The 15,292-nt window shown below is 26.1% G+C and overlaps 1 protein-coding gene across 2 annotated transcripts in view; it reads right to left on the minus strand.

Annotated features, from left to right (window-relative positions):
- The window catches only part of LOC129975236 (serine/threonine-protein kinase A-Raf-like), a 31,194-nt gene extending 21,886 nt beyond the window's left edge, over positions 1 to 9,308 (minus strand). Inside the window, exons 1-3 of one of the 2 annotated variants that reach the window (XM_056088270.1) lie at positions 9,129 to 9,308; positions 3,478 to 3,579; positions 1,226 to 1,418 (exon numbers count right to left, since the gene is read on the minus strand). In XM_056088270.1, the coding sequence (XP_055944245.1) occupies positions 1,226 to 1,418; positions 3,478 to 3,579; positions 9,129 to 9,239 (406 nt within the window). In that variant the 5' untranslated portion in view covers positions 9,240 to 9,308. The remainder of the gene's footprint in view (positions 1 to 1,225; positions 1,419 to 3,477; positions 3,580 to 9,128) is intronic. The other variant, XM_056088271.1, reaches the window with a different exon arrangement.
- Positions 9,309 to 15,292: the final 5,984 nt, after the last annotated feature.

A 15,292-nucleotide genomic window follows, 5' to 3' on the forward strand; every position in this document is an offset into this window, starting at 1 on the left:
AAAGATCTTCAAACCTCGGTTGAATGCTTGTCAAGGAGCACCTTATATCTATTTCAAGATTTAACTTGTTCCTGTAATTGTTTTTAATTACACACAGAGCCGAAAAACCAGCCTCACACATATATGTTGTTGCAAAGGGCAATAATACTTATAGGGCTGTTTCACCCCAACTTGACAGTATTATAAAAGGCAGAAAATGTGACGCTCCGCGCTGGGAAAGAGTTCCCCATCCATTTTGACTTTAAAACAACTAAAATGCGCTGACATTTATCAAATTATATCATAAATTACAGATATCGTTTTTTTTATCAGCATGTATTTAAAATTATTCTCAAGTTAGAAGTGCTTACCTGTTAAATATTTTGTAAATAAAGCGAACGAATAAAACCAAAAGATTGACATAATGAAATATTTGGCGCGCTTCTCTTGTACGCCCTCGCCAGCTTTGCTCCATTTAGTTTTCACCGTTATTATCATCACACGTACTTTTTTTGCTCTCGCTTTTTAATCAGCTGATATTTTTTGATCTTGTTAATAACATTCATTTTCGATTGTTGATATTTATTCAAGTCGTCATTTTTAAAATGTCTGAAATTTGGTGTATTACTAACTTTTTTGGTTCGACTCAGAGCGACCCAAGAAATATGCTTCGCGACCCATAGGTTAAGAACCGCTGAACTATCACATACAAAAAAAGCAGATCACATACAATTATAATAAGCTGAAATAAAAAAAAAAATTAATTCTATAATGATTTTCTTTCTTTCTTTCTTTTTTTTTTCTTTGAAAATCTACATTTTACAAAAATAACAACAAAGGAATTCATTTATATATATATTTTTTTGTTTCATTTAATTTTTTTTAATCAAGTTGATATACTTTGCACATTTTTTAAATATATATATATATATATATACATCTAATTAATTGTAGAAGAGATAAACTATATCATATAATTCTAACCAAACAATAAATACAGGTTAATATGTCACTCACTAAACAAGTAACTGCAAAACTATTAACTATAAACTATTTAACAAAACTATTAACTATAACAAACAAGTAACTATTTTGTTTAAACACATAGTTGTACATAACATGTATATAATAAAAACTTTAACAACAACACAATATAAATAAAAACTTCTAAAAATAATAAATCTTGATTTTCATATAACTAAAATATTTGAACAGCTTCGATAAAACAAAATATTGATAACATTACCTATATTACTAGAGAAACCTTGATTACTATTTTGCATTTTCGTTAAAAAAGTATCACTATATAGCTTTGCTTCATCATTGTCATCAAGATATTCTGGAGAATCTCTCCCATCACAGTCATTACCAATTCGCTCAAGCAGTTTTTGCTCTTCCATTTGAAATTCATTTAACTTGCTAGTCAGATCTTCATATTCCTATTAAGTTAAAAAAACAAAGTATATAATGCTATTAAAAACAAAATAAAAAAATACAAATACCAAATTTCCATAAAATACTTTTTAATTAATTACTCTATTTTCTATGATACTAAACATCTTAATTTTAGAACAAAACAGGATAAAAGATAAAATACAATAATAAAACAATAGAATAAAGTAGAAACCATTTTCAAAAAGCAATCATGATAAAATGCCACTTCCTCCCCCTTGACTATACAGCTTATAAAACAACACCTCATATGCAAAGGTAATGAATTTTAATTTGCACTAGCAATAAATATTTATTAACTGCAATATCAACATTTTATATATAATAACAAGCATGAATGCTCTGCTCTTGTCTTGCTATCATATTTATATACAAAATAAAAGTTTTCTGTTTGGTTTCATAGTATAATGATGAGAAACAAAGGTGATTTGAGGCATATTTCCTTTGATTAGCTGAATTCGAAATATGGCATTATCAATCATCACTTGTTGTTATAATTACATTATAAATTTCATCCTTCCATTTTTGAATTATCATCATAAAAGCACAGATATAGAAATAAATAGACAATTTATCCACCGATTTACAAAAATAAATTTAGAAACATGCAATTTTAAAGTTTAGTTCAAATATTAAATTTAAAATATTAAATTTTTGCATTCATATATTATACATGCACAAATAGAATAATAGATGTAAACCCTCTGACAGATTTGATTAATAGAAAACGTGGATTGACAATTTGAAGAATGAATCCATTTGCTGATGATTTAGTTCGCTGCTCTTTAAAATTATAAGTCATATGCAAAAAGACAAGTTTCAAGACAACGGACTTCCTAAGTTGATAGAAATTGCCAATTTTTGAATAAACTGCATACCAAATTTAATTTTAGACCTCATTTAATTTAGAACCGAGTTATCTTGACAAACAAAGAGACATAAAAAGAAAATTGTTCAAAAGAATGCAAGAAATGTTCAGAAAATATGAAAATACATCAAAATCACAAGCTTGGTATTTTTTTTATATATTCTTTTTATATATCTCAATCTATATTTGTAACATATAAAGTAAAATTAATAGAAAATGGGTTATGATAATAGATGACTTTATAGAAATTTTTATATGCTCCTTTTAAACAGGTACATTAAAAAATAGTAAAAACGTCAAGAGATTCTTCAGGAATAAACAAATAAATATAATGGTTCTTTTTTATGTCACTACAGATTACATAAAATAAATAAATGAAACTAAAGATATTCTTTTTCAAAACTTTTATTTACTGTGTATTTGTCACTGGTTAATTGTTTTAAAAAACTATTAATTAACTCTACTGATCAGATACAGAATTAACACTTAGTAAAGAAGTTCAAATCTAACTTGAGGTAATATAAAATCTCTATATGATTCTAATAGAGAAAGGCTGCAAATTACCAAACATAGCTTCAAATGCACTTGACCAAAAGATGGCTTAACGATATAAATTTTCAAATATTTTGCTTTAAAATTTGAAAATAGTTTTTCTGCACATAAATAAAAACAAACAAAAAAAAGTTTCATTTGCAGCTTTCAGAATACAAGGAATTGCTTGTATTCAGTTTCAATCAATCAAATTCTATAATTTAATAATTATAATTTTTGGAATTTTAAGATACTGTACTGTAGTATTTTAGACAGTTAATTCCAAAGAATGTCAAAATTTTGCTACATTTTTTATTGAAATTCTAATTATTGTTTTTTTAAAAGAAATGTTCCAAAGTACTAATTTTCGTCCTACAATGAATGCTCTATATGTGTACCAATTTTAGAAATTTTGGTCAAACAGTCTAGTTTGTAGAGTGCCAACACATGCATAGCCCACACACACAATCATCTGTATTATAAGTAAAGGTAAAATGTGATAACACATGTTTTAAAACAAGTAATTCCAAGAGGTCTCAATGAACTTAACTGCCAATTCTGAATATCATGTTCAAATATTTCAAAAAAAAAATCAAATATTCTTCATTAAATAAAAAAAAAAATTAAAGCTTCTTTTTTTTACTTACAGTAATATACATAGAAGGAGGATGTTGATATTCTGCAAACCTTGCATTCAAAGCTTCTAGATTACCTTTTGTTAGACGTATCATACTCTGGATGTTTTTTAACTAGAAAAAAAAAAAAAGAAATCAATCATTTAATAGAAAAGTTCAATTTTTATGTGTTTTAATATGCTAAATGCAACATAACTGTTATTGCTAGATGTATAATCATCAAATTCTAAAAGTCTTTCACTTTTTCTTTTAAAGAAAGGAAAATAGATGAGAATGAAATTAATCAGTTTTGAAATAATTAGTTACATTCATTAAAATTCAAAATTTGCAAACATATCGGCAGCTTAAAACCAAAAATTTTTCATAAAAAAAATATGTTTTTGGAAAAGATGAAAAAGACATTCATTTTTTTAAAAAGTTTTTTTTTATAGGGAAGGAGGAATCAAACAAAAAACAACAACATTTATTTATATAGAATTGAGTACATTTTGTCGGATGAGTGAAAATATTTTATGAACATTGTCTCGACCTTAAGATATATATGGTTTAAGTTAGCTTACATAACAAACCGAAATCTGCATTTACTTAATTACTAGATAAAGAATAAATTTTAATGAGAAACATCTATTAATACCTCAAGTAAGCTTATCATTATTATATTGCTGCTTTTTTTTCATTGATCAGCATTAACATTCTTTTATGAAACAAGTTTTTTTAAAACAGGTATGATATTAACAAATTAAATGTATTCTTGTATCAAATAAATACAAATCAATTTTTAAATTTTATTTAAATTACTACATTTTCTAATAAAATATACTTAGTAACTATTAATCAGTAGTTTATACATGAAAAGTATATTTCTAAAATATCCTTTTGAATTATAAAACAGATTCAGTGAAGGTATAAGTACAATCCATACCAGGTAATACCTAAATATCTTTTAGAAACTGATGCATCACCACTGAGAATTACCACAATTCCAGAAATTTAAAGTCTTGACAAATATTCATACACATCATTCTGCAGTTAGAAGACCAGGTTTTTATGGGGGGGGGGGACATTTCAAAAAACCACTGATAAAAAGAGGCAATAAATTGCCTGAAACTCAAAAATATATCAGTTTTCATTTCGATAACTTTCTTCAATGCCAAAATGGAACAAATTTTTTAAAAAATTAATACAACTGATAAGATAAAATTATCAAATTTTCTATATTATTATTAATTTTATACTGAAATTGTTCAATGTAATATTAATATTAGCATAGTTTCTTTTTCATTAATTAATTGCTTTAAGTAAGGTGTAAATTTAAGAACATGGACTAAAAAGTATATTTCATAAAAAAATTTTAAAAAAATTTTTAATAGAATATTGCTAAAAATAATTTCATTAGAAATCACAGATAAGGAATCACAGATAAGGAGATTAATTTCAACTGAAAGTAAAAAAGGGAATATTAAATTAATGGCCCTTCTCCTCTTATATTTTAAAATAACTTTACAATTTCTTTTTAAAAATCTAAAATATTTTTTAAAAAAAATAACAAATAGAAGCATGTGACTATGAAGATTGGAATGTGCAAATAGAATCTATATCAGCTAAAGTTTCATTATACAAAGGAATTTCAGAGGAAAGAAAATATATCAGTCAAAGATATGTTTGATAACACGACATCATACAGATAAGTAATATACATGCTCAAGATAATACCAAGCAGAGATACCAGAAGTTGGGCTACAGTAGAGCAATTGATTTAGAAAGGAAATATTTAAGTTTATTGCACAGAATTCTTTAAATACAAATTCTCATTGAAATTTATCATAATAATAATTTAAAGACTGGATATAATGGAACTTTCAGACAGTTGGCATTATTTATAGCCTAGAAAAACAAAGTTTAATCAAAACTACTTATTCAGAACTTTTTAAAAAAAATTTAGAAAAAAATTAGATCCTAAATATTCAATTAAAATTTATCTATTTAAATAAATTACACTGAGATTTATTTTAAAACTATTAATTCATAATAAAAAATATTTACAGCTATAACCGTATTAACTGCCAAGATTAATGACATTACCTAGTGATAATCAAATTAGGAAGGCATACTAATTAATATAATTTAATTTGAATGTTTAAAAATAATACATTATCTAACAATATTATGCATTACACAGTGTATATTTATTTTTATATTAATTCCCCACCATCTTTTCTCCAATGTAGATAAGAATTCAAAAAAATATAAAAAGAAAGAATACAAAAAATAAATAAATATATCAGCATACATTCAATGTGATGCAAATTATATAGTACTGTTTTTCTTTCATTTAAATTCACTACATAACTTTTTTATGGTTTTCCATATTATATATATCATTTAATAGACGAAATCAAAATCACAGCAAAATCAACATTTCTTGTTACTGGTGTTGTTACTAGAAATGTTGATCAAGAAGCATGTCATCAGTTCAATTTAAATATGATCATTTTTTATGGTATCCAATGATTTTTTACATAATTTTTTATTTTTGTCTAAATGCAAATTTAATAATAGAATATTTGTATAAAATATGAAAACAGTCCCTAAAATTCTCTTCCACTCCTATTTTAAAGTATGAAAAATTAACAAATATGCATCCATCATTAATTAATAAAGCTACATAGTGATTTGCATTGACACAATATCACAAAATATACACAAATACTTTAATTTCATTTTACCTCACCTTCACCAGAACTCAATATTTTTAATTCAAAACTTAAAAAGTAAGTCTATTTTATTTCTAAATACATCAGCAATTATTTTCACTTTTAATATTTCTCATTACACAATGAATTAATAAACTTGAATTTTCAGCTGATTTAAGCCAAAATTTTAGTTTTTTCAATATAATAACTATATATAAACATGGTTTATGTAATTTGCATAATTTTAAAATAGCATATATAAGCAAGTCACAGTTTATGCCATTTCGCACACAAACTCCACACTTCAGAAGTAAAAGCATGTTTTAAAAATTTGCAATATTCAAATTATATATATATATATATATAAAGTCATAGGTTCAAAGAAAACAGTACACAAATCAATTAGAAAATATTCAGATATAAATAGTTATAAATAATTTAATTCACTATCATCACCATGCATGAAAATTATATCCATGAAAAGCATCTAATTTTATATATATATATATATATATATATATATATATATATATATATATATGGTTAAACAAAGTAGAAAACAATTAAGAGAATTACAAAATAAATTCTAGATAGCAAAATGTCAGAAAATAATGTGTCGCAAATTTTGATGAGACTAAATGTATTATTTTAAGATTACTTAAATTTCAAAATAATCAAATACATAAAGTTTGAAGCAAAATCGTGATCTTTTATCTCACAAACTCATAAAAGTAAGTTGGTTTTCTGCTACTATTATAACTGAAATGCACAAATTACAGTACTACTGAAATTATCATAATCCCAAAAGCAATGGTAAACTTTGAAAGGATTTCATTTCTTCTTAAATGTAGATTAAAATGCAAACAGAATCAATGGAAGTATCTAGATTTCAGTGCAATAAAGAGAAATAAAATGCAGATTCTCAGAATTAACTTTCCAATTAGCATGCTAAATTAAGAAAACAGTCTTTTGCACATTGAGAAACCATTTAGGCTTTGTACTGAATGAATAAATGATTTATAAATTTGAATAGATTTTAAAAAATTATACTTTCTGTTCTATTAATATAACTGTTTGAAAATATGTAGCACAGTATGCATGTTAATGTTTTGCATTACATTTGATATATTTTCACTTACAGTAATTTAAGGTTTATAAAACTGGAATTATAATACATAATATATGTTTAACAGCTAATGTTGATTTATATACAAAAAATAGAATTCAAGATTACAGGCATTGTAAAAATATGGTCAAATAATAAATTTAGTAACAAACTGCAAGAAATAAATAGTCAAACATAAAAATAAAGGCTTGAAGTACAAAATAAGTACTCCAATTTTATACCATGGTGAATGATAAAACATTTGTAAAAATTATTATGAAAAATAGAAACACAAGCTCGAAATAGCAACATAAACTAACAATTTACTATAAAATAAACAAAAAAATATGTGACAACCTTTTTTATTATCTCCCAAAATAATAATAATAAGACTTGATAAATATTAAGTAAATAAATATATCACCTTATTTTGTACAATAAAAATATCAAAAGTTCTTAAAATACAGAAGCTTTTAACAGAATGCTTTGAAAAAAAAAATTGAATAACACAAAAGCACATTTAAATAATGCAGATAATTTTGAAAGTATCATTTCAGCAATATATTTATAATTAGTTCAAAACATCATTACTTTTAAAGTTTCTTAAAAAATCATTATAAAAAGCTACTGGAGCATAATTTAACAAAGAATTATTAATATAATTTTCACATACCCATTTCCTTAAAAATATTAAAATAACAAGATCCAGATTTAAATATGAAAGTAAGTCAATTATTAAATTTATTTCTTTGTATCTGCAATTTTGAGCCTGCTATTAGGTTAAATTGCTTCAATTCTTGACATAGTTATACACACATCTAGGTCTTGAACTGAATTTGTAAAAATGCAATTATAAAATCTTCTATGTGACACCTCAAAATAAATAATGGAAAATTTGTGTAATGATTTATTTTTTTAGACAAAAACTGTCTAATATATTTCATACAAGCTTGTTATAAACAAGAATTAAACAAGCTGTTTACATACTTAAATAATATTAAACTAAAAATGTCTATGAATTAAAGATATATTTGTCTTCCTGCAATAACAACCATTTAATGAAATTATCAACTAAAAACGACTAACATGATTATTTTAAAAAGTAAATGAATATGCTTCCTTATGTGGAAAAAAGTGTTTGAGATTAATTAAATCTGAAGTAAAACAGCAGTTTAAACAAATGAACACTTAGGAGCTAAATGTTTGATATCATCCAATGGCAATTACTTCAGATATAATTATCAGAATTGAAAAAATTTATTACAAAAAGAAATGTATACAAATATGAATAAAAATGAATTATTATGTAAACCATATTATTTCAGTTAATTCAAATTACCATGGCAAGGTAAATATCAATAGCAGGCAATTTATTTCTTAATTAATCAAAACTACAATAAGCTTCATGCATGTAAACTTCGCACGGAAGTAAATAAGTCAATGGATTTTTGCAAAAAAGAAATTGAGCACTTCAGGTAAATCATCAGCATTTCTCATTGGGTTGAAATCATAAAATTTACGAATATTAACTATATCTTATAATTTTGCTCATGAATTCATTTGGAATGGAAATTCACTTTTATTGTTGTCATAGGGACCATATACGCAAGGGACATCAGTAGTAGTATTACGTTTGTATACTTGAGAATAAATAAGGAATTTCTACAAATTTTACATCCTCCAATCATTTTGCAAGAGTTTTATAACAAAATTCCAATAGAAAATACAAATAATGCACTTCACTTTTTGAATGCATGATATATAAAAGTAATGGCTTAGTTCAAACACTAAAAATGATTTTATGTCTATATCTCAGAAGCGATATACCCTTTAAAAGCAGTGCTATCATTTTTGATTATACGAACCTCTTCGTAGAGTAACTCGGGCTCGGTTTTTTCTGATTTTTCATAATTTTCATCATTGAAGCATAAATTTGGTACAGAACCATTATACATTGGCTGTGGTTCCACCGCCATCTTGCTAAACTCAGAAGTTTCCCACAATGCACGTCGTGACACGTGACCTTAAAGCCGAAAGCTTAGTTTCAGCTTCCCTGTATCATCATCCCAGTGATAGCATTGCCTATTTAAAACAGAGTTTTCTAGGTCGTTCGGAATGAGCGAAAAATCTGAATTCGAAGTCACTAATGTCAAGATACTGAATTTTTTTTGTACTGTATGCAAGCCATAAAAAACAAAATGTATTCCGATCTTTGTTCAAATTCATCATCACTGAAGTTCTTTATATTTTCACCTTGGGAAAAATCCTCTCGAAATATTTTAAAGTGTTATAACGAAATTTCTAACAGTAATTGTTTGAAATATCTAAAAAATAATACAAAAAAAGTTTTTTGCTTTTGTTTTACAAGCAAGTCTTGAGGAAATTATTTTTCGGTAAAATTAGTATGCATAAAAGTTCTTTATCAAGGCAAAGTTTTGAAAACATCACGTTTTGTCAGTGAACGTTGGTCATAACAGCGGCGAATCCGGAGAATGTATACTCGATGTAAAAAATGTTTATAGAATCCCTCTTAATCAAAAGATATTTTAAAATATAAAGTGATGTCAATCAAACTTTCTTATAGTAAAATATTATAAGTTTTGAATATTAATAGTTTGAAAAAACATTTTATTTTAATAGATGCTCAGTCTTTATTTCTCCTATAATTTTTATAAATTCCACAAATTACTTTAAAGTCTGAAAGGTGTAAACTGCTAAATTAATGAAGTTAGAAATTTTTTTTAGAAAAAAAAATAGCTTACTTTAAGTTTTTGAGTAGATTTTAGGTGGTCATGTGTCTTTTAAACGTTCATATTTAATGTGAAATGTTTTAATTCACACCAGTAGCAAAACACTTTTAAAGTCATGATTTTTAAAACTTAAAATGATTACTTTAAGATAGTAATTTAACGTTTTAGTAATTATAAAAGTTTGTAAGAAAACAAGGTGCCAATTGAAGTCACGCCTAAGTCTTTCACTTTTAACTTCAAAACGGAGACAACAATAGCCACAAAAAAGTGTAGAAAGGAATAACAGCCATTGCTGCTATAAATCCCAATTTCCTACTTCTTTCAAGTTTCAAGTGTAGAAAAGCGCACATGTGCTAAGTGATGAGACCCCTCGTACAACCACCTATTTGCAGACATTTGAGTTAATAATTTTATCTTAAAAATGGTAATAGATATAGAAAAATTGCAAACGATTATCATATTAATGTGGTCGTTTGGTGGCTTTTTTAGATCGTTTGATTGCAACCAAGCCAGGGCGACTTATTTACATATCTTGATACCATGCATTTCTATGATAAGAATGAAGTTTTATTATACGCATGAACTCTAAAATTATTCTCTAATACTTCTCCAGCTCATAAGTAAGTAAATGACGATATCGAAACTCATACATATTATATCATTTGTAATTATGTATGAATAATATCGTTCAAGTTTGAATAAGCTTTCCATTGGCCTGTATTCGAGAAACCTGTATCATCTCGGATAGTTTTAATCCGTGTTTCGTTAAATTTCACATTATTTTGTTTTTCAAACCCAATTTTTTTTCTATTTTATAAGTTTTACATAATTTTTAAAATACTGGAATTAAAAAAACTTTGAATATATAAAAATCTATTACGTACTAGAAAAAATTAAAATGCAACATAAAAACGAAACAAATTCTTGAATAACTTTATGTTGCTTCTTCTTCCAAACATTTTAAAAGTTCAAGCAGAACCTGATGCTTTTAATTTTAAAGGATTCTCTAATAACGTGGCTATCGTCTGAATAAGTTCCTAAAACAATATCAATAATGAAATAATCGGTAAAGATTAATGAAATTATTGATAATGAAATGATTTATTTTAAAACATATTATTTGAAATAAAAATAAAATTGAACACAAACATTTTTAAAGAAATCACGAACTACTTTACTGCTACAATTTTCTCAACTTTATAATATTTAATCATTTTTTTTTATTTTAAATCCATATTTATTATACATTATCATTTCCCCCAAAAAAAATTTCACTTGAAATATTTTACTTCTGGAAATAAATAGTATTGATTTATTAATAAATAGTCCTCTTGGATTAAGCAGCTGGCAAGTTGAACATTTTGGCTATATTTAATTTTAGATAAATTGTTAAGATATAATTTCGTGACCATGATTATGCAAAATTGTCTGACATTAACGTCATGCTATTTTAATTGTCTCATATAAATTTTATTTGTGAGTATGAATCTATCTAATGGAGACACTTATAGAGCTTCTAAAAACGTAAATATCCTGTTGATTTACCTTCTAACTTCCGCGATATTAAACAGAATCCTTTTTTGGCTTTCAACAATAAAAGAAAATCGCACGATTATAAATTTTATAAAACAATGAAAACAAGTTGAATTTCAGGGCAACAATGTAATCTGTTACTGGAAGTTAATATATATATATATTAAAAAATTGCCAAAATTCATGTAAAATTTGTGAGGCTATTAAATTGATATCAATAAAAAGAGAATAATTTAAATTTTGAAACGGTGTAAATTATTTTTGTATCAGTATATTTGATTTATCTAGCTCATTAAGTTTTATTAATTATCATATTCCCTCATAATCGGATGACCAGCCAGATTTCTCCTGAATGGACTTTGAAGAGGTTTGTTCAAAATTTGATAGAAATCTACAAATTTTGTTTAAAATCCATAAATTAAATTTCATTCATCCATCTGAAAACGTTTTTTAGTTATCTTTAAAGGCAGACATAATGCTAAACATGCGTTTTCCGAACGCAGGGAGGTCTGAAACATGGAGATTTGTCAAAATCTCGAGATCAAATGTTTTGATGATTATAATACTTTTTTTATACTTCATATATAAGAAAGTAAAAACAGATAAATTCTAAAAATTAATGAAAGACAGTCGATTTTCATCAATTTTTATGTTCATCTTTTCAGATTCATGCATAGGATGTTAATCACTTTTACAAATTTTTCCCTCTTTTCATTTCTTATCAATTCGCACCTTTCCGTAATATAGCGAATTGGAAAAGAAAAAAATAAAGTTTTTTTCGGCCCACCTTACTAACCTGTAACTTATCTTACAATTAATTGTAATTTCACAATGCTTCGATTGAACGCGGATTGAATAAGTTATAACAGTGGAAAGGTTGCGATGTAGTAGTAGAGAATATCGAAGACGAGATGATGATTAATTTTTGATGCAGAACTTGGGGTCTCTATTCGCAATCTTCACCGTTCAAATGTGCAAGCTATTAAAATAAATTATAAAAAGGTTGAAGATCTAATGTTTACTACAAAAAAATTAATGAAGTACAAGAATTAAATCAAGGAGGAAAGTAGAGAAACGAAAATTTGGAAGAATTTGATGAAAATCAGAAGATATATCAAATAGGGATATAGTTCGCCATACATTTTTTTTTTTCTTTTTATTCACGCTTTTTTATTCTGTGATTAGTGGTAAGCGGCCAAAGGGTTAAAAAGCAGTCTATTCAAGAAGTGCGTCGAGAATAATTTGCTCTTTCTCTTCCGGATTGTATCATTTCTTGGCTAATTTTTATAGCTTTCTGTGAACCTGGAAATCTTCTTGGGACTTCTCTCATTTTTTTTAGAGCGTTTGTCATTTTATAAAGCAAGTTATAATGTTGGGGTCTTCTATTTTCAATATGTATTTCTTTTTTTGGGGGGGGAGGGATAGTAGCGGTATTAATTTTTTTACACTTTTGGTTCGAGGTCTAACTTTCTAGTTATTTGGACAAAGATCCTTTTTGGATTCCGTTGTTTATTAAAGTAGGGAGAACTTTGCAACTTCTCCAAGAGAAGTGTCCAACTGTATACAAATAAGATCCACCATCTTTTCTTAAATGTCCAAGCTTTGGGTGGGGTGGTGTTCATTGCATTTTATGCAGCATGGACTTCATTTTATGAAAGAATCGGTGCATTGGTAGCAGATCGAAAATTTGTTTTTACATGTGTAAACTTCTATTTTTACTTTCAGATAATTCAAGAATTTGATGTTGGAAATATTTTAGTGATTTTCAATCTCTTGAACTTCTAACAAGATGAGATATAGTGAATTCTGACGAAATTACTTAACTGGGATACTTTCCACTTTAAAGTTTAGGGAGGAGTTTTAAGGCTAATTCTCTTTTTTCTTTATTCATCGCGAAAGGTCATTAAGTATTTGAAAAGTAAGATAAATTATAACCTCTCTCACAAGCACTGCTCTTGATTCGTTGTGTGGAAGAAATGATTCATACTCCTAAGGTATCGAAAATCCAGTAGAATTTATCAAAATCTTTAATTTGAATAAACTCGTATTGTAGTAAGCCCAGAAAATGTTCCACTGTAGTTTATGACTAGGGGAAAAAATGTGAATCGTTTCTGTAATAAGTAGCAACAATTAATAATTACATAAATTTCTTCAGTCATTTAGTTGATTGTTTATTAACATCTCATAATTGATCAGGATGCTCAAAAATTACAGATTTGTATGCCTTACCCCCTATTAAATTATGAGATTGGGCGGTAATTTTGAAGAAATATTAAATATTATGTTTTAGAATATGGAGAAAATCACAGTTTTTCAGCATTTAAAGAAACTGTTATTTTGAAATTCACATAGAGACATAATATAAATATAAATGTCGAAATCTCACTTCATTATTAATTAATTGACATTTCAAATAATCGCTCTGAAGTGTACCATATCTGAGTCGAACTAAGGTAATTCTTGGTAAATAGGATGGCCAGCTAAAATACTCACATTCTCCTTTATTATAAGTGATTAGTCATTTTTGGCAATCAGCTGATTTTAGGATATTGCTTATACTTCATTCCGGTTAAATCGTTTAGACATGACTTCATGTCAATTTTCCTTTTTAACTATCAGACATTATAGCTGTACGATTTTAAATGTCTCACACAAGTTCTAGTAATTGCATACATGTACCTTTTTCATGAGGTCATCCCCGTGACAATGTAGCACTTCTGAAGATATAAATGTTTGGTTCATTTATCTTCTAACCTTCATGACATTATAATTTCACATTTTTTATTTGTCTTGTACATAACAAAGATATGAAATAGAATCCTTCTTTTTTAGTTTTCAACAATGGGAAAAATCAAGTAATCGAGTAATAAATAAATTAAACTTGATGAAGCAATGAAAATTATTTGAAAATCAAGGCAATAATATAATCTACAAATGGAAAACAGGCAATATATATATATGCTGATATTCAAAAAAAAATTGCACTATATTACATTACTATCAAATGACAAGTTTATGACATCACAAATTACATTTATCATGATGTAAAATTCATTTTGGGGCTGAAGTATTTTTTTGGAAGTTATGAAGAGAAACACGTCAAATTTTTACTATTTTTTAATTAATTAAATTACAATTAAAAAATTTTTAAAAAATGATCCAAGGTGCATATTTTTATTGCTCAAAGCACATATATACCACATTTGGTAGAACCAGGTCAAATAGTATGGCATGTAGAATGCTAACACATATGCACCTTTACTTTAATTATTTAGATTAAAATATTTTTCTTTAAAACATATTAATAAAGTTTATCTTCAGATCAAGAAGAATTTATTCCAGTTTTCTTCAAAATTTCTGTTCTAAATCTTCCCAGTTTTAACCTCAGAACAGCTAATTTTTATTTATCTCTAGTAGTTTTCCAGTTAATTATATGGGTCTTTTTGTGTCAGTTTCCCACATATCAGTTTCTAAGATAAATTAACAGTTGCTAAAAATAATTTATAAGTTTGTAATCCTTTAACAAGAACTTTTGAAATTTAATTTTGATTTTAATTGACATTTGTCTGGGTTTCTATATTCTTTTTCTTTGCATATTACTTAATTATGATTTTTTTCCTAATTTTGTAGTTGCATCTCCCCTTTCTTTAAATACATTTTTTTTTTTTTCCCCTTTCATTCAAAGTGGTTTCTAAGCTTTATTTTCACCCATGCACTTTGAACAGTCTTTTTTTATCTTGGGTAAC

Source organism: Argiope bruennichi, chromosome 7 (assembly GCF_947563725.1).
Source record: "Argiope bruennichi chromosome 7, qqArgBrue1.1, whole genome shotgun sequence".
In the NCBI taxonomy this organism is placed as follows: domain Eukaryota; kingdom Metazoa; phylum Arthropoda; class Arachnida; order Araneae; family Araneidae; genus Argiope; species Argiope bruennichi.